The 21485-nt window shown below is 38.7% G+C and overlaps 1 protein-coding gene across 1 annotated transcript; it reads left to right on the top strand.

The window, feature by feature from the left end:
• The first annotated feature begins 18399 nt into the window (after positions 1 to 18399).
• LOC117090402 (BCL-6 corepressor-like) lies at positions 18400 to 20717 on the top strand. Its single transcript, XM_033222734.1, is given in 4 exon segments — positions 18400 to 18724; positions 19021 to 19549; positions 19951 to 20127; positions 20129 to 20717. Coding segments are annotated over 4 exon segments (1620 nt in total).
• The last annotated feature ends 768 nt before the right edge of the window (positions 20718 to 21485 follow it).

Here is a 21485-nt window from a genome sequence, read left to right as displayed (position 1 = left end):
AGTAAGTTTTTCATTTGTTAAGATTGAACAGTCATTCATCTTTAGGACCAAAGAAAAACACTAGGGACATAATTGTCCGAAGGATAAATCATTGCCTTAGCTAGCCAGTCACATTCTGTGGATTGCACCTTCATTTCTTGCTGTTGCTATTCCCTCTGACAGTGATATGCCAGTGTCCTGGGACTGACCAGTTAATACTCCCCACTGAGGTTATTTCTGTGGGTTTCCCTCTTTCCCTTTATGTCAGTTTTTTCTATTTTAAAGGAGTCTATATGAAAGGACTGAATCTTTCTTTTTCCCCACTAAATAGGATCATTTTATGGTTTAGACATTGGTTCCAAAACTCTTATCACTATGCTCTTTGGCAATTTTTTTTTGTTTTTGTTTTTGTTTTTGTTTTGAGACAAGAGTCTTGCTCTGTCACCAAGGTTGGAGTGTTGTGGCATGATCTTGGCTCACTGTAACCTTCGCCTCCCAGGTTCAAGCAATTCTCTTGCCCCAGCCGCCTGAGGAGCTTGGATTAAAGGTGCCCACCACCATGCCCAGCTAATTTTTGTAGTTTTAGTAGAGACAGGGTTTCACCATGTTGGCCAAACTGGTCTCAACTTCTGACCATAGGTGATCTGCCTTCTTCGGCCTCCAAAAGTGCTGGGTTACAGGCATGAGCCACCATGCCTGGCTGGTAAGTTTTTCATAATTATTTTGGGGAAGGGAACAGGAGCTGCTAAAGGAAGGAGACCTGATTGGAACAGGTGAGACAGAAGTGGCCTGCTGCAGAAGCAGAAGTGTGGGATACATTTGATAAGTATAAATCTGGATGTTATAAGGGCTCAGTGTGCTGTTCAGTAAAGTCGCCAGGGATTGCTGATTTATGTTTTGTGTTTTTAATAAAGTTTCTAGCATGCGTAGAAAATCAGATCTGCGTTTTTTTGAAAATTACCTGACAACTGAGAGCAGAGTGTCATGAAAAAAACTGGTTTATGTTTGGAATGGAAGCTGTAACCAGATGCTTTACATCTGCACAGCTTTTCTCCTTTGAGCCACTAGACAAGTGAGAGTGGCTTTTTTCCTCCAAAAAAATACTTTTGTTTTCTTTTTTGCCAGTAGAAATACTCCTAAATGCTATTTATCCTTATCCACCTGAAGACATATCTCCAGCATGATGGTCTTCTGTAGACTACTCTTCCTACCCTTACTGGTTTTCTACCCCCCCGCCTTTTTTTTTTTTTTTTTTTGAGACGGAGTCTCACTCTGTCGCCCAGGCTGGAGTGCAGTAGCTGGATCTCAGCTCACTGCAAGCTGCGCCTTCCGGGTTTACGCCATTCTTCTGCCTCAGCCTCCCAAGTAGCTGGGACTACAGGCGCCCACCACCACGCCTGGCTAGTTTTTTGTATTTTTTTAGTTGAGACGGGGTTTCACCATGTTAGCCAGGATGGTCTCGCTCTCCTGACCTCGTCATCCGCCCATCTCGGCCTCCCAAAGTGCTGGGATTACAGGCTTGAGCCACTGGTTTTCTACCCTTTATTTTGCTCAGCGTCACAGTGAAACACAATCAGGCTGTGCTTACTAAATGCTATATAAAATGCTGTCAATAGAAAAACACATTACAAAGGTTGAAAGATGTAGATTCATGGGTTTTTGAGAGGAAATGCCTTGGCACTTGTCATGTGATAATATGACACTTGTCTAGGATTTGCATTGTTTGGACATTACATTTCTTTCTTTCTTTCTTTTTTTTAAGATGTAGTAGGCCCAGAGCTATTCAAGTTTGCATTTGTACAGAACTGCTAAATGGGAGATTCAAAGCATTTAACAAGGCATTTAACAAGGTTTCTAGCCAATAAACCAAGTTTTAATCAGACCAAAAGCTAGAACACATATTTTGACTTGCCCAGTTCCACCACTGCCTCTGTTGTTGAAGAAAACAAAAAGACTTGAAAATAATTTCCTGCCCTTGCACTCCCCACCTTCACTCCTTCTCTGAGTACACTCAGTTAAAGCTATGTTTTGATGTAAGCAAGGCACAAGCTATATACTTTGAAAATAATTGTAGTTGGGTAAATACTGTTTATAAAACAAGGTGGGCATGGTGGCTCATGCCTATAATCCCAGCACTTTAGGAGGCCAAAATGGGTGGATCACTTGAGGTCAAGTGTTTGAGACCAGCCTGGCCAACCTGGTGAAACCCCATCTGTACTAAAAATGCAAAAATTGGTTGGGCATGGTGGCACACAACTGTAATCCCAGCTACTTGGGAGGCTGAGACAGGAGAATCTCTTGAACCTGGGAGACGGAGGTTTCAGTGAGCTGAGATCACACCATTGCACTCCATCCTGGGTTACAACAGTGGAACTCCATCTCAGAAAGAAAGAAACAAAAAACAAAAACCAAACCTAAACAACAAGAAAAACCAAACCAAAACAACAGCAAACAAAACAAAACAAGCAAACAAACAAAAAACAAGGAGCTAAGATGGGAGGTAAACTGACCTGGTAAATTTAATTGTTCAGTACAATGTCAATTATATATAAAAAATATTCTTTAGAGAGAGACCAAGATTTGTGTCTAGGGCAGTTGTATTTCTAGTGAAAGTTTATGATACAAGGTAATGCCTTTGGTAAACCATATAATGTGCCTCATGTAAGTATTTAGTTGAAGTATATTTAAGGACTGACTAGTCTTGTAATTTGGTCTAATAATGATACTATGGAAATGAAGTTAACCAAATATCATAAAGGAGACATTGAGGTGGGCAATTTACAAAACAAATGCTGTGGGCTATAGGACAGAGTAGGCCTTTGTGACATGCACAGATACCTGTAGGACTTACTTCCAAAACATCAGCATGTCCAGGATAGATCAGCTCCTGCTTTTGCTGAGTGTAGTGATCAGTCCTAGAGGTTTGAACAACCTTTATTTCTAGCTGAGGAAATGGGCTGTAGGAATCATGCTTTCTTTTTACCACAAGGAGAAAATTCTGGGAGAGGGCTGATAAACCACACAGAAATCTATAAGAAATGGCAGAGTTCTTTTGCTTATGATGTCTCTGGTGAAGCTGACCAGTATGGGACTTGTTTTGAACTGCCATTAAGGTTTGATCTGTAGCTGTATCACTAGTCTTGGTTTGACTTTGATAAGGGGAATATGAAGGCTGTTTACATCAATCATGAATTTGTAAATAGTGTAAAAGCTATTGGCAAGGATTACCACAGTGTCTCTAGTCTTCTTTCCTCAGCACTTATAAAGCCCACAGTATGTAAACCCACAGAGGAAGTGCAGAGGTGGCTGCTAGTTTCTGGCCAGAATGTCTTCTGCTGAGAAAGCTAAGCTGAACTTCCTTACTTAACGCACATCTTTCTGACTTCCTAGAATTGGGATGAGGTGCAAGATGCTTGGATTTTGTGGGTTAGGGAACTTGTTAGGCGGAGGTGATGGCAGAAGGCTTACAGGGTCATGAGTGTTTCTGCCTGGAGGAGTTTGGCCAGATCTGCACACCTGGCTTCTCAGCTGCTTGAAATGGAATTTTTAAGATTTGAGAAAATAACTTTTAAGTTGTAAGTAATAAGCCTGCTATAAGAATTATTAAGTTAAATAATTATTTAATAATACATTAGCTATGTAATAATAATCCTGGAAATTGTAGAATACTCTGGAAGTCACTGTTTCCTTCTCAAATGGCCTTGTTATTTCAGACAAGTTAGAAATAAGAGTGTGCTCTATTCCTTACACTTGGCACTGTTTACCAGATTGGAAATGCAACATTGTACAGTCCCGGGACTCAAAGAGGGTATATTTAGGAAGAAAGAATGCCAACTGGCTTTTGACAATCTATATCCCTTATAAGCCTTCCCCTTTCAGAAGTATTTTTGCCTTCAATTGTACGATGCAAAAGTGTAGTCTTCAGGTCAGCCTACTGTATCATCCACTCTGTGACTTATTAAACTAGATGTTCATAGTCATAGGCCATTTCCAAGTTCCTGGCACCTCTCCAGGTACTTCAGAGGGGCATCATGTTTCGAAGCAGATCAATTTGCAGTGCTGACTATTCAATGAATCCTTCAACTGCCCAAGTCACCAAAGCAGGCAAAGTGAAGATGATCAGAAATGTAGGTCTGCCTTTTGGCTGGGTTGGAGCAAACTTAGTGTAAAAGTTTACCCCTTAGGAACTCTGAAGTTGATAGCTTTTAACCATAGAACCTGGGGTTCAGAGAGTCATTTAGGGCTGACTTAATCTGTATCCTGCCCTTCTACATGACTTTGAATCTTTGGTGAATACCTGCAGGATGCTTGCATTTCTTTGTTACCACTTCCATTCCCCCTCCCTCCAGTCTCCCTAAGTTTTAACGTGGGCTTCTACATATACTTAGGATACCTAATGGGGAGCACAGAAATGCTTCTGGAGTGATACCTAAACTTCTTGCCAGTTCTATATATTGGTCTCTTTTTATGACTTATGCCATCTTCTGGAGGACGGTTGCTTCCATTTTACCTGCTTGAGTTTCTTCTGGAGGAAAGGCTTACAGATAAACAAGCCTGTAGTGTGAAAACATTAGAGGCCTTTTCCTGTTTACAGCTGGGCTTGTACTTTTAGGATTTAATCTGCTTTTGAGGAGGGACTTTGGTTGGCATTTTTCTGAAGTAAATGCAAATTATAGAAAAAATATTTTTAATTGTATGCAATGTATTAGTCATTTTCTATTGTGCTCCAAGGTAGGCCTCATTTGTACCAGCATGCTTACATCTGCTTGATGCTCTTTGGAGGTAATTCAATGTGTTATAGTGTGTGTAGTCCCATGGAGCAAGAAGGAGTGGCTGAACTCTGATCAACCAGAAAAGTAACCATGGTCGGTTGATACACTGAAGTTTTTCTAAGGCTTTCTTTTGCGTTTTTAGACTTCTAAGATTAAGCAGCACCCATGGGTTTCCCTTTGTTCCTTGTAAAGAAAATGGATTCCCATTTTGTGCTCTGGCCCTCATCCTGCTTTCCATGGACTCCCAGACTTTGGATTAAGAGCAAAGAATCTCAGAACTCCTGAGTAAAGTTTCTTTATATTCCCTGTGTATACACATAAATGCTGCCATTAGCTTTATGGTAGAGTTTGTTCTATTTTGTTGTATAGAGGGGATTACTAAGTACATCATTATTATTATTGTTATTATTATTATTATTAGAGACAAGGTTTTGTTTTGTCACCCATGCTTGAGTCCCTTAGTATGCTCCTAGCTGACTACAGCTTCTAACACTTGGACAAATGATCCTCCCACCTCAGCCCCTAGAAGAGCTGGGACTATAGGTGCATACCACCCACTTGGCTAAGTGTTTTATTTTAAGTTTTTGTAGATGTAAGTCTTGCTTTGTTGTGCAGGCTGGTCTCAAACTCCTGGGCTAGAGTGATCCTCCTGTCTTGGCCTCCTACAGTGCTGGGATTACAGGCATGACTTAAAATACCTAGCTCGAGTGCGTTTTTTTCCTATGATACTCTAATGGAGGCAAGTACTTTGACAGGCACTCAGGGTTTAAATAAATAGTTATTGTAGATCTGCCTATTTTGGATCCGTCCCTCCCTAAACAAACCCCTCTCACCCATCACTGTGAGTGGGAACAAGCTCTGTTGGGACCAGATCAAGAAAGTGCTTGTGGGAAAAGAAGTAATGCTAATTCACCATGTTTGATACAGATTTCTTCTTTTGGGACCTCTCCTATTGAGGGACCCCAACATTCAAATGCTTCTGCTGTCACATAGGCAAATAATTCCCGAATGGTTCAGCATGTGGCATAATGTGTAAAAAATGAGAGGAACAAAAAAGCAGATGTAGTAGCTTGAGAGATTAATGGAGAAAGGAGTCCCTCAGCAAGAGTTGATCTGGGAGAGGCACCTGTCCTAAGATACTTTTGCATGAAGGGTTCTGTGGCGAAACCTGGATTTTTCCTACTCTCCTTGCTGATTTACTGGCTAGTTCCTTTTCCCCAGTACTTCCCAGGGCCTGCCCTGCCCTGCTCTGCTTTATCCCCAGTGGTTGCCTATACCTCACTTGTATCTTTGTAGGGGAGGAAGGGCCAACAATGGGAAGCAAAGGTTCATTCAGTTTGGAAGGTTTCCTGAATGACTGTGAAAGTGGAGATGGGGGTGGGTTAAGGTAGAGGGATGGTATCTTCGTGTCCATTTCCTAGTAAGCTCAGCAGTATTATCAATGAGGCTTTTGCTATACTAGAGCCTCCCTGTGGCATGTGGAGCTGCACCATTGACCATGTAGTTTCTTTTCATCAAGATTGCAGTGGGGACAGAAAGTACAGGCATGGGAAAAATTAGTTGGATTGCCAAGGCCAATTGGTGTGTAGTAAGTGTTACAGAACTTTGGTCTACGAAGAGGAAAGGATATTTCTCCTTCTCTCTATATTGCTGCTGACGGGAGTCAAGTACTTGGTCACTGAACTTTCTGCTCTGAATTTCCAGTTCTCTCCTCTCCTTTCCTTCGCTAAGACTCATTTTGTTGTAACCGAAGAACTTGGGAGCATGGGTGTGTGTAGATAGGCAGAAGGGCGATAGCAGCAGATAGCAACAGTGGGTAGTGTTTCCCTCTGCAATGCTTCTTACATGATCCTGCTGGCAACCTTGAGGGCATTATTGGAGGCTTCTACCTGATACAGATTAATTTTATGCCAAATGATTTACATGAAAATGATTTTTGTTCTTAGCCTCTCCTTTTCTAGCGACAGGCTCTTTTGTGCTTGCATAAAGAAATGAGAGACATTGATTTGTGTTATATTGGGTGTTTTCTAAGATGCCTTCCATTTTGTCTGTGCTACCTGAGAAGTGTAATGTGTGGACTTTAATAAATCTCAATATTCAGTCTATATAGAGAAGACAGAGACAGTGGAAGACACCCTGGTGCTAATCGTGTCCTCAGTCCAACTTCCTATTTCTTTGTTCCTTTGAGGAAATTTCAGGCTCTTTTCTATTGGGGCTGCAACATTCTTACCAATAGTTGAGTATTTTCTTTTTTGGATTTTTTTCTTTGATGTGCTTTAGATTTATTATGGTTATATATACAATATAATATAAAATTTATGATTTTAAGTATAGGTTCTGTGGCATTAGGTACATCTAAATTGTTGTTCTATCATCACTACTCTGCATCCTCAGAATTTCTTTATTTTCCCTAACTGAAACTTTAATCCATTAAAAGCTCTTTCCCCACTCTGCTATATCAACCGTATCAACCACAATTCCAATTTGTGTCTACAAATTCCACTATTCTAGGTAACCCATGTAAGTTAAATACAGTATATGTTGTTTTGCAAATGGTTTCGTTCACTTGCATAGTATCTTAAAGGTTCATTCATGCCATATATATGTGTGTGTATATACATATACATATATATATACACACAAACATTTTATTTATTCATTTATCCATCACTGGACATTTTTTCACTATTTAGATATTGCAGATAATGCTGCTATGAACACTGGTATATAAAGCACTATTCAGGTTTTTGCTTTCAATTCTTCTGTGTTATACCAAAAAGTGGAATTGCTGGACCAGAATGGTAATTATACGTTGAATTTTTGGAAGAAGCACAGTATGGTTTTGCAAACTGATTGTATGATTTTACCTTCCTACCAGCAATTAAAAAGGGTCCCAGTTTTTCCACATCCTCCCCATACTTGTTACATTGTTTCATTTTATTGTTTTGTTTGTGGTAGTAGCCATCCTAATGGGGTAAACCTTAATAGCCATCTTAATGATATCTCATTGTGGTTTTGGTTTACATTTTTCCAAAGATTCATGATGTTAAGCACCTTTTTATGTGCTTATTGGTCCTTTCTATACCTTTGTTGGATGCCTGTTTATGTCCTTTACCAATTTTTTTAGTTGGGTTGTTTTGGTGGTGGTATTGAGCTGTTATACTTTATATGTTGAGAATTTTAATCCTTCATCAGATATATGATTTGCTAATATTTTCTCCCATTTCATCAATTGCTTTTTAATTTTCCTGCTAGTGTCCTTTTAACAATTTTGGGGGGGGGGGGTTAAGCTGTGGTGAAAACCCCATTTATTTACTATCTTAACAACTTTAAGTGTACAGTTCAGTAGAATCACCTACATTCATGTTATGCAACCAATCTCCAAAATTTATTGTCCAAATTAGAGACGCTGTGCTTACTGAAGACCACCACCCATTTCTTCCTGCAGTGCCTGACAGCCAATTCCTTTTTGTGTCTGAGTGTTGATGCTTTAGATGTCTTATATATGTGGAATCATGTAGTATTCATGACTAGTTTGTTTCCCTCAGCAAAATGTCCTCCAAATTCATTGACTTTGTAGCATATGATAACATGTCCTTCTTTTGGTACAGAACTTACACTTAAAAATGGTAAATTTTATATTATATATATTTTGCCACAGTAAAACCAAGGCACATCAAGGCAATGTAGATTTTCATAATAATATTTATGTGTGTAATTTTCATAATAATATTTCATTGTGCATATAGTCCACATTTTCTTTACTCATCATCCATTGGTGGACCCTTCGTTTGATTCTATGTCTTGGTTATTATGAATAATGCTGTAGTGAACATGAGAGAAGAGATGTCTGTTCAACATACTGATTTCAATTTCTTTGGAGATGTACTGTGAAGCAGATTTTCTGGATCATATGGTAGTTCCATATTTAAGTTTTTGAGGAAACTTTATACTATTTTCTATTCTAGATATACTAATTTGTATTCTCACTGACAGTGTAAAAGGGTTTCCTTTTCTCTGCATCTTTGTCAATATATTTTTTATCTTTTTGCTAATAGCCATTGCAACAGGTGTGAGATGATATCTCATTGTGGTACTGCATTGCATTTCCTGATGATTAGTGAGGTTGGACATTGTTCCTATACCTATTGGTCATTTGTATGTCTTCTTTTGAGAAATGTATTTTAAGTTATTTGCCATTTTAAAAGTCCTATTTTCAATTTTTTCCTATTGACTGGAAATCCTTATATATTTGGGTATTAATGCAAATTAAAAGCCTTTTGGTTTGCAAAAGGGTCCATTGCCAAAGGACTGGGGACCCCACCATAGAGGTAAAAAGGAATGTAAGAGAAAACTGTGAAATTTGTACACAAAAAAACTAAATAATCTAGAAGAAACAGTCTCCCACTCTATAAGATCCCTTTAGTCTGCTGATTGTTTACTGTGCAGAAGCGTTTTAGTTTGATGCAATTCCATTTTTCTGTTTTTGATTTTGTGGTCATACCCAGGAAATAACTGCCAAATTAAGTGTCATGAACCCTTCTGTTTATGATTTTTTTCTGTCTTTCAAAATTTTAGTACTTACATGAGGTCTTTAACCAATCTTGATTTAATTTTTGTGTATGGTATAAGGGTCAAGTTTATTCTTTTGCATGTGAGTATCTAAGTTTATTAAACACCATTTGCTGAATGGGCTCTTCTTTCCCCTCTGGGTGGTCTTGTCACTTTTATTCTTTTGACCATATGGTTTAGGGTTTATTTCTGGGTTCTCTCTTTGTTTTAGCACCACACTCTTTTGGTTTCTGTAACTTTGTTATATGCTTTGGTGTCATGGAGTTTGAGATCACCAATTTGGTTTTCTTTTTCAAGATTGATTTCATGACTTGGTGTTTCCCAAGATTCCATATTTATTTTAGGATATGTTTTTGTGCTTCTGCAAAACAATCCGTTAACATTCTGAGAGATCGTGTTGTATTTCATGTCAATAGAGTTATTGACATGTTAACAATGTTAGGTCTTCCAGCCTATGAACATAGGATGTCTTTCTCTTTATTTGTATATTTAATTTTTTTCAGCAATGATTTGTTGTTTCAATAAAGTTACTGTTTGTAAAATTTTCTTATGCATGGAATTTTTGTCAGCCATTTTGGTATGTTTTAGCTTACAGAAACACAACTTGATTATTCTATGTTCTGTAACTTTGCTGAATTCATTTATTAGTTTTAACAGGTTTTTTTTTATTTGTTTGTTTTCCACCAGTGGAATCTTTCAGATTTTCTATGTATAAAATCGTATCATCTGAAAGGACAGATATTTTTACTTTTTCTTTTCCAGTTTGGATGCTTTTTATTTTATTACTATTTTTTTTTTTTTTTTTTTTTTTTGCTTATTTGCTTTGGCTAAGACTTGTAGTATCATTTTGAATATAAGAATCTGGAGCAAGCATCCTTGTCTTGTAGTTGGTCTTACAGGAAAAGTGTTTCATCATTTACTGTTGGGTATGATAATAGTTCTAGATTTTCCATATGTGACATTTGTTTTTTAAGGTAGTTTTCTTATATTTCAAGTCTCCTGAGTATTTTTCTATATCACAAAATGGGGTTAATTTTTGGAAATGTATTTTCTGTGTAAATGGAGCTGATATTTTATGTTCCCCCTTCATTCTCTTAGTGAGAATGTATTTTATTGATTGATTTTCAGGTGTTGAACTCTTCTTGCATTCCTTGCATTTCTTCATGTTCTGGCATACCCTTGTATTTATGTAGGCATAAACCCTACATAATTTGGTCATGGTGTATAATGCTTTCAATGTTCTGTTGAATTATTGCTAGTGTTTTGTTGAGGATTTTCACATAACCTATAGTTTCTTCTTAAGCCTTTTCGTTAGTGTTACTATCTGGGCAATATGGAATGAATGAATGTATAAATCTTCACACAATGAATGTGGAACTCTTTCCTCTCTTTACTTTTTTTTGCAAGAGTTTTAGGTTTTAATTCCTTGTTAAGTAGAATTCTCCAGTGAATGGTTCTGATCCTGAGCTTTTCTTTTTTGAAGGTTTTTGATTTCTGATTCAGTCTTTTTACTGTAAGATTTTTCAAATTTTCTCATTCTTTATATTTGATTTTTATTAAATTGTGTGTTTATAGTAATTTACTTATTTTTTCTAGATTATCTAGCTTTTTAGTGTGCAATTTTCAGTTTTCTCTTACATTCCTTTTTACCTCTATTGCAGGGGTCCCCAATCCCTTGGCAATGGACCCTTTTCAATGCATAGCCTGTTAGGAACTAGGCTGCAGAGGAGGAGGTGAGAGGTTGGTGAGTGAGGGTTACTGTCTAAGCTCCACTTCCTGTCAGATCAGCAGTGGCATTGGAGTCTCACAAGAGTGCAAACTTTCTTGTGAACAGTGCATGCAATGGATCTAGACTGTGTGCTCCTTATGAGAGTCTAATGCATGATGATCTAAGATATAACAATTTCATCCAGAAACTGTACCATCCCCCTCCTCTCTCTGTGGAAAAATTGTCTTCCACTAAACCTATGTCTGATGCAAAAATGCTAGGGGTTGCTGATCTATGGCATCAGTTGTAATGTCCCCTTTTCATCTGATATTAGTTATTTTAATCTATTAGTTATTTGAATCTGACACTAGTTACTTGAATCTATTTCCTTTTCAAAACATCTAGCTAAAGTTTTGTCAGTTTTCTTGATCTGTTCAAAGCAATCACCACCTGTTAGTTTGGTGTGTTTTTTGTATTGTTTTTCTATTTTCTGTTTCCTTTATTTCTGTTCTAATTTTCATTTATTCATCTCTCTACTAGTGTCAGGCTGACTTTGGTATTCCTCTTGTGCTTGTGCTGTGAAATGAAGTTATTGATTCGAGATGCCTTCTTTTTTATTGTAAGTGTTTACAGCTATAACTTTGCCTGTTAGCACAACTTTTGCTGCATTCCGTAAGTTTGCAATATACTCATTCTACTAGTATAACCACCCTTGCTCTCTTTTGGTTACCATTTGAATGTAGTATCTTTTTCCACTCATTCACATTTAGCATCATGCCCTAAAGAGTCTAAATCAGTCCCTTTATGGAGCCCGTGTTTTATGCATTTAGTCCATTTTTTTTTTTTAATTAAGAAACTTAATTCATTAACTGAAATACTTACTGTTAGAGAAGGACCTACATATTGCTGCCATTTTGTTTATTGTTTTTATGTGTATTGAGTTTTTGTTCCTTTATCTTCACTCTTAATGTCTTCCTTTGTGTTTTGATTTTTTGCTAGTGACATGCTTTGATTCTCTTCTCATTTCTTTTGCATTTTTTTTTTTTTTTTTTTTGAAACACAGCTTCACTCCTGTTGCCCAGGCTGGAGTGCAATGGCCCAATATCAGCTCAGCACAATCTTGGCTCACTGCAACCTCCGCCTCCTATGTTCAAGAGATTCTCCTGTCTCAGCCTCCTGAGCAGCTGGGATTACAGGCATCCACCACAATGTTCAGCTATTTTTCTTTTTTTTGGTAGTTTTAGTAGAGACAGGGTTTCACCATATTCACCAGGCTAGTCTTGAACTCCCTACCTCAAGTAATCCGCCCGCCTCGGCCTCCTAAAGTGCTGGACTGCTGTTATGAACCACTGTGCCTGACCTTTTGCCTCTATTTTGTAGAGATTTCTTTATAGTTAACATGGGGATTACATAGGACATTTTACACTTGCAATAAGCTATTATAAATTGGTATTGAATTCAACTACAAATGAAAACCACACGTTTACAGCTTTGTTTCCCTCCAACTTTCTGTTATTGATATTGCAAATAACGTCTTTTATTAAAAAAGATTTGGGATCCTGTATGTTGCCTTGGCTATATGTGAATGCCTAACCTCAAGCAATCTTTCTGTTTCAGCCTCTCAACTAGTTAGGACTACAGGCACATGCCACTGCACCCAGCTTAAATCTTTATATGGCATGTATACAGATGTATGGATGTAAAATTTTTTAAGGCATTTGTCTTTTAATGCTTTTAAAAGTATTATTCGTCATCAATCTTTCCATAATATAGGACTCTATATTTGACCATATATTTACCTTATCAGAGAACTTTATGTCTTATAAGGCTTCCTATTGCAGTTTAGCATCCTTCTTTGAAGTATTCTCTTTAGCATTTCTTGTGAGGGAGGTCTGGTGGGAATAAATGCCTTCAACTTTTGTTTATCTGGGAAAGTCTTCATTTCTACTTCACTTTTTAAAGAATGTTTGCCATATATTTATATGTGTATATATGCAATCTTAATTGACAGGATTTCTTTTCACCGAATTTCTCACTGCCTTCTGGCCTTCAAGGTTTCTGCTTAGAAATTCACTGGTAATTTTTTAGAAGCTTCCTGATATGTGGCAAGATTTTCTCCTTTTCTTTAAAAATCAACAGTTTGATTGGGTGTGCACTGTGGCACACACCTGTAATCCCAGCACTTTGGGAGGCCGAGGCAGATGGATCACTTTAGCCCAGGAGTTTAAGAACAGCCTGGATCACATGGCAAATTCCCATCTCTACTAAAAATATAAAAAAATTAGCTTGATATGGTGGCAGGTGCCCATTATCCCAGCTATTCAGGAGGCTGAGATAGGAGAATTACATGAACTTCGGAGGTAGAGGTTGCGGTGAGCTTAGATTGCACCACTGCCCTCCAAACTGGGGAACAAAAAACCCCCACACACAAAACAACAATTTATTATAGTGTATCTCTGTATGGGTGTTTTTAAATTCTTAGTAGAATTCGTTAAGTTTTCGAAATTGATATGGTTTCAGATTTGTATGTCTTTTTATCTTTGAATTTGGAAAGATTTTGGTCATATTATTCCAACAATGTTTTCTGCCTCTCTCTTACTCTTCCTTTTATGTGACTTTCATAATATGTATATTGATGTTCTCCTCAGTTTATTCTTTTGTTTTATCTTTTAACTCCATAATTTCAATAATTTATCTTAAAGTTTACTGATTCTTTCCCACACCTGATCAAGTCTGCTGGTGAGTTTTTAATTTCAGTACTTTGTTTTTCAGCTGTAAAAATTTTTTTTTTGAAAATCGTTTCCATCTCTCTTGATAGTCTCATTTTAGTTCTTGTACTATTTTCCTTACATTTGGTCGCTTATGTTTGTTTTTTTTTTCTCAGTGAACAGCTAAGACAGTTATTTTAAACCCTTGTGTGGAAATTCTGTGATCTCAGTTTCTTTAGGTTCAGTTTCCAGTGATGTACTGTTTTTTGATTTGGCCATTAGGCCATGTTTCCATGTTACTTGCATGTCTTGTGATCTTTCTTGAGATTTTGGCATGTGAGAAACAGCCACTCTTCCATTTTACGTACTGGCTTCGCTGAGGGAAAGCTCTTTTCTAGTCACCCCAGATAGAGGTTCTGGGACTTCTCAGTACCTTTCCTGGGATGCCTCTTGCCTGTATGTGCTTTTATTTTAACACATATAGCTGATTTAACTGTCTTATTTTCCATTAGAGGATTGTCCATGCTATTTCTCAGGTGATTTGATTTTGGTTTCAATCTGGTCTTGGTATTCATTTGCCAACAATTTCTTACTTCCTCTGGTTCCTGCCTGTGAAATTGCAGACTCATTGTTGCCTGATGTGCCCATGTTTTCAGCATACTGCATCCTGGTATACAAATGATGCTACAGTTTCTTTCAGTACTTCAGATTCAAGTGAGATAGAAACCAGTTTCTCAGGCATCCTGAAGACAAGACAGAACTATGTTGGCAGAAGGGAGGGGTTGCTCTATCCTGAGGGACGAGCTGGGAATTGGAAGGTTTACTCCTATCATTCCTCACTACATCAGATAGAGGAAGGGCTAAAGATGAGCAAAATATCATGGACTTGGCTACTGTTTTGGGTTGTAGTATTTCTTGACAGTGCATTTTACTGGGTGCTGCAGCTTCTTAACGAGTCTACAGAGTAAAATTTGGTTCATTTATCGTTATTAATTGGTGTCTCCGTGGAGTATGAAAGACTATAGACCTATCAACTATTTGAATGTATTCTTTTTTTTTTTTTTTGAGATGGAGTCTCGCTCTGTCGCCCGGACTGGAGTGCAGTGGCCGGATCTCAGCTCACTGCAAGCTCCACCTTCCGGGTTTACGCCATTCTCCTGCCTCAGCCTCCCAAGTAGCTGGGACTACAGGCGCCCGCCACCACGCCCGGCTAGTTTTTTGTATTTTTTAGTAGAGACGGGGTTTCACCATGTTAGCCAGGATGGTCTCGATCTCCTGACCTCGTGATCCGCCCATCTCGGCCTCCCAAAGTGCTGGGATTACAGGCTTGAGCCACTGCAGCTGGCCTGAATGTATTCTTTTAATAACTAACTATTCAGATTATTTGCCCACTTTCACATTGTTTTATTCTTACCTAGTTGAGTTACTTGAAAATTTTGGAAATTAATGCCTTGTAAGATATACAGTTTGCAAATATGTTTTCTTACTATATGGGGCATTTCTTCCCTTTTTCCCTTTGCTACACAGAAGCTTTGTAGTCTAATGCCATTTAATTTGATTATTTTTACTTTCATTGCCTGTGCTTTTGGGGTGATATCAAAAAAGTTGTTACCTAGTTTGATATTGTTGAGATTTCTAGTAGTTTTTCAGCTTCAGATTATATATTTGCTTCTTTCATTTATTTTGAGTTGATTTTGTATATTGTGTAACAAATATAATAGTCAATTTCATTCATCTGCATGTGGATATTGAGTTTTCCCAGCACCGTTGTTTGAAGAACCTGTCCTTTTTCCATCCTGCCCTCCTTGGCACTTTTGAAAACAAGATAACATAAATGTTGAGTAATTTGTGGATTTTCTATTATTCTTAACTGGTCGAATGTCAGTTTTTTTTGCTAGTACCATGTGCTCCTGTTAGATTTTCTTTGTAATATGTTTAGTAATCAAGTAATACACTGCCTCTAACTTTGTTCTTTATGTTTTAGATTGTTTTGGTCATTCAGTGTCTTTTGTGGTTCCATACAAATTTAATGTTTGTGTTTTCTATTTCTGTGAAAAGAGACCTTGGAATTTTGATGGTGATTACATCAAGTTTCTAAAATACTTTGGGTAGAATGGATGTTTTCACAGTATTAATTCTTTGATTTTAGGGAAAAATCTTTCTATTTGTGTTTAAGTTTATTGGATCTTTTTTTGTAGCTTTTAGTATACATGTCTTTTATATCCCTGATTAAATTTATACCCAAGTTTTAAATTTGTTTGCTGTTGCTTTTATAAGTGAGATTGTCTTAATTTTCCTTTTTAGTAGTTTGTTGGTATGCAGAAATGATAATGATTTTTACATATTGATTTTTTTGTCCTGTAACTTTATAGAATTTATTTATCAGTTCCAGCAGTTTTCTTTTGGTGCAGCCTTGGGGTTTTCTGAACATAAGATCATATCATCTGCAAGTAGAGACAAATTCACTTCTTTCTTTCTCGTTAGGGTACCTTTCATTATTATCTGCTGTCTAATTATTCTGGCAAAGACTTCCACTACTGTGACGAAAATAAGTGGTAAAGAGTAGTCTTGTCCCTATTCTTAAGGTAAAATTTTCACCTTTCACCATTGAATCTGATGGTAGCTATGCATCTGTCATATGTAGCCTGTAAACTTCCTCTCTTGTTAACTTGAGAGTTACCATGAAAGGGTGTCAAATTTTGTCAAATGCTTTTGCAGTTGATAATACAATGATCATGTACTTTTCATTTTTTCAATGTGATGTATTACATTTATTGGATTTGCATATGTTAAACTATGTTTCTCAGGGATGAATACCATTTGATCATGGTTAATTATTCTTTTAATGTGTTCTTATATTAAATTCGCTAGTACTTTTTGATTATTTATGTGTTCATCAGGAATACTAGCCTGTAACTTCCTTTTCTTATAGGGTCTTCTCTGTCTAAGCAGTAAATAATTAAAGATTCTCTTCAGGGAAATGCCCCAATTTTTTTCTGTTGCGTATTGGTGATTGTGTCCTGAGGATTTGAAAGATGGCACCAAATATTTACTTACTTTTGAAAACAAGCCCCAAGATAGACACAGCAGCCTGGCACATGTGTGCAGCTCCTGTTGAGACTGTAGCAGCTGATGGTTATGTTATAAAATTGTGTGTCCCCTATAATTTTTAAATATTTTTTTTTTGAGACAGGATCTCACTGTATTGCCCAGGTTGGAGTTTTTGTTGTCCACTGAAGGTTGTTTATTCCATTAAAAATGCCTTCCTACACTCAGGAAAAATTAAGTGAATATTCATCTTATCTAAACTTTAACAGGCCTTCTGAGGGTTAGTGTGAGTTCTTTACCCAGTGAGGGTGCTGCTGAGAGTTTTGGAGTTGGTAGGTTCTAAATTGCGGGAAATAGTTTTTGCTGAGAAGGCAAAACTTCCAGAGTGAACAGGCAACTTAATATCCCTTAAATCTGAAAGGATCACTGTGTTATGCTTTTAGAATTACAGTTCAACAGAGGTGTAAAGAAAGCAGGCAGTGCAGTGCCCTAAGAAGGAGTCTGCATAAGGGAAAAAAGCAGTTCACACAGATACTATCTTTCTTACTTTATCTTTAACCCCTTCTGCTCAGATGTTAGGCTGATGTCATATTGAACTACTTGGCAGTTTATCTTAGGGACTGGTACTGCTGTTTTGCAGGAGTGTCCCAGGTCTCATCTGTGTTGTTGCTCTGCCAAGGTGGATGCAAATCGGCTTATCAGATTGACATCCTGGAAGCACTGATCATAGACCACACAGGCCTGAAACAGGAAGGGCTTCAGTTACCCAGAAACACTGTCTTTCTAGTTTGAGCAGAATGGACTCCAAACAAGATCATGAGGTTGCCATGAACACTGTAGGTGGGTGGCCTTGAGTTTTCTTCAGAAATAAATCCAGAGATGCAGTTCAAACTAAGTATACCTGAGATAGTGGTAGATTTTTCTGTCTCTGAAAAACCCCTAGATTGCTTACCTGCTGTATGTAAAACACCACATGGAATACAAAAGAATGCTTTCAGCATAGCAGAAACAGTTGTCTTGGACAGGCCTGCCAGCCACAATCAGAGACCTCTCAGTATCTTTGATGTTCATTACCTGCAACTACCCTGGGTCAATCCTTACATGGAGAGTGCCACACCAGCCATCCATCCTTCCCTTGATTTGCCAAATATGTATTCGTAGAACATGTTCTTGCTACCTCAGCAGTTCTAAAACTTGGCCCAGCCACTATATTCTCCAGGAAACAGAAATAGGGAGCAATTTTCCTACCTACCACCACCTCACTATTTCAGTCCCCACATCCCGTTGTCCTTGGCATCACCCATGAGGCTTTCCATGCCTTTGGCCATCTCAGCCATTCTGCCTCTCTTCCACTGTGCAAACAAAAGCCTACTGTGGAGGATGGCCATCAGTCTCCGGAACCCCCCACACCTATCCTCATATTCGGAACAGTAAACAACCTAGAATGCCGTCTGCCAAGGCAGTTACTAGTGGCTTTCCAGGGGATACAACTCTCATGTTCCCTGCCTCCCCTCAGCCCTCACCCTAGATCCACCTTCCCACCCAGGCTGTTGCAGACACGTTCTCTGAGTTCCGTGAGGATTATACCAGGATCTCCACCCCTCCTTCAGTCATGCTGTCAAGGCTATACATCATAGGTAGTGAGCTCCCCACAGCCAGGCTCTCCAATAGCAAATATCCTGACACCCTGGAAGTGGGTGAAAGTGCTCAGCCCGTCCCCATGTACACCTGGAAGACAGTGGCTCAAGACAGGAAAGGTGGAGGCTCACCTCCTCTGTTAGAGAAGCAGAGTATTACCAAAAGCATCTCAAATAAGTCAGTAGAGTTGTCTTCTAAAGTGGTGGAGGTAGATGCTTCCAAAGCTGACCATATGAAAAAGATGGCTTCCATGGACCTGGTTCACAGCAGGGCTGGAAGTGGCTTAGTGCTCTCCAGAAGTGAGATTCCAAAAGAAACATCTTCTCCAAGAAATGGCTGTGCTATCTAAAGATCTGAAATCATTCACACTGATCCTTCATCCTGGGTAGTACCCAGGCCAAGACCTAATGAAGAGAACAATGGTGAAAGCATGCTGGAAAACCAGATAATAGACTTGATGATAATGAAACAGCAGAGTCTTCATATCTTTGCATGTGTGGTAAAGACAATATGATCCCTAATGTTTTGGGGTCAGTGTCCTGTGCAGGCCACTCCACCTCTGTATTACCTGCATGTTACCAATCTCCAACCCCAGATGGGACAGATGGCACTAGGACCAACAGGAGCTCTGTGGATACCACACTATCCATCATTCAGGAAGTGGGCCAGCCTCCAACCATGCCTGTCAAACAAAGCAGCAACACCAGCAGCAAGGATGCCAAAGCTAGCAACCCAAAACTGAGTTTCAAAGCAAATGAGAATGGCCTTCAACCAAGCCCCATATTTCTGTCTCCACATAAGGCTTTCAGGCTCCCATCAATTTCCTATCCCAGAAGTTATTTTCTTTACCCAGTATCTAAAGCCACTGCTGTAAGACCCTTCTCCTTACATGACAAAGGACCTTCTCCTTACATGACAAAGCAGCAGATCCAATTTTGTTGCTCAAGGTGCCCAGGTCTCTTTCCTGGGCACCTTGCCCCAAAGTCTACACTGCCTTATGTGGTGCCCATGGGCCATCTAGAGTTTCTGATCTACCAAGATGCCCTCAGATTTGGCATGGTACAACCCATGTTGATACCACACAGGCCTATGGAGATCACTAAAGAGGAGAAACCAGAGAGGAGGTCACGTTCCCAAGAAAGAGCTTGCCACAAAGACCCAACTCTCCAGAATCAGCTTTCTGAGCATTTCATCCAGAAGTCCCCACTGACATTCTAAAACTGAATGCCAGCTGGAATCAGGGGAAGATTGTTATCAGAAGTGATAAGGTTGTTTATGTAGACCATCTCTAAGAAAAACCGGATGTTAAAACTGTTGCAAACATATCTAAACCCAGCTCCACAGTGAAAAATGTCTGGAATGCTGAACCTGCCAGTCCCCCAATTATCAAGCCATCCCTGCAGCAGCATGGCTATTTCATCACCCTAAGAGAGAAACTGTGGCACACTGGTGACTTTCATGAACCTTGTACTATCAAACAGACTCCAGCCAACAAAGAGAAAAAAGAAGATAAACCAGATAGGAGGTCCCATTCCCATGAAACAGCCTGCCACAAAGACCCAACTCTCAGGAATCAGTTTTCTGAGATGTTGGAAGCTAGCAGTACAGAGTTTCATCCAGGAGTCCACACTGACAATCTCAAACTAAACTTCACCTGGAATCAAGGGAGCAGAAATGACAAGATTATTTATGTAGACCTTCTCAGAAGAACCAGATGCCAAAACTGATGCAAACATGTCCAAACTCAGCTTTACAGCAACAAATGTTGGTCAGAATGCTGAGCCTGCCAAGCTGCCAGTTGTCAAGCCATCCCTGCAGCAGCATGATGATTTTATCATGCTAAGAGAGGAGTTGGGGCACATTGGTGACTTGCCTGAGGCTTATACTCTCAAACAGACTCCAGCCAACAAAGATAACCTAGGGATGCCAGTTTCAACACCATTCCTGGAGCCAGCTCTAGTGAGTGATGTTCATGCTGTAACTTTTGGTAAAATCCAAGAGAATCCCAAACCGTATTGCCTTAGCAGTGCCCCAATGAGTATGGACATAATCTCTATTTACACCAAAGATGGAGCCAATGAGGCCAAATCAAATGATGGCAAACTTCTGAAACCAAAGTCATCTAAGCTGGTAAAGAGAATCGCTACCTCAGCAGGTTACATGGGTGACAGATTCAAGGGTGTCACTACTGAACTGTATGCAGATTCTAGTCAGCTCAGGTGGGAGCAACGGGCATTGCAGGTGAGCCTCTCCACCCAAATTTTCACAGCTTTACTGGTTGTTACAGTTTAAATCTGTAAAGAGGACTGGGTGACTATGATAGGACATGGCACTAGGCAGATTCGACTAATGAAGCTTATGGCAATTTGAATGTATATATTATGTCCAGTAAGGGAATATGAATAGTAGCATTTAGGATGTACATGTGTCTGGATACTTTAAGTTGTGCTATAAGTTATGAGAGAACATGATCACCTGAATGCAGTTACAGGTTGAGCATCTATAATCCAAAAATTCAAAATCTGATTTGCTACAGAATCTGAAACATTTTGAATGTCAACATCATGCCCCAAGTGGAAAAACCCACACACAAGTACTTAACACAAACTTTTTTACATATGTAAAATTATTAAAAATACTGAATAAAATTACTTTTAGGCTATGTGTATAAAGTGTATGTGAAACATAAATGAATTTTTTGTTTAGACTTTGTTCTCATCCTCAAGATACCTTCTTATGTATATGCACATATTCTAAAATCTGATAAAAAATTAAAATACTTGTCCCAAGTATTTACGATAAAGAGATGCTCGGCCTGTAACAGAAGTTTTAATTATTGTGAATAATTTCTGAAAAATGCATGGCATTTACCTAGCAATTGATTTTATTTTTCTGTTGATAAAATAACCAATATATCTAGAAGTGCTGCTCAGAATACCTTACTTGATATTTGCTTGAGAAGATGTGTAGCAGCTGCGGGTCTGCAGGATCATTCAACTTACACACACACACACACACACACAGACACACACACTCACTCCCCTACCTCTTTCAGAATGG

Source organism: Trachypithecus francoisi, unplaced genomic scaffold (assembly GCF_009764315.1).
Source record: "Trachypithecus francoisi isolate TF-2019V2 unplaced genomic scaffold, Tfra_2.0 Contig00084, whole genome shotgun sequence".
Lineage (NCBI taxonomy): Eukaryota > Metazoa > Chordata > Mammalia > Primates > Cercopithecidae > Trachypithecus > Trachypithecus francoisi.
Note: the sequence above shows the minus strand (reverse complement) of the source record. Positions and strands in the feature narration are given on the sequence as shown.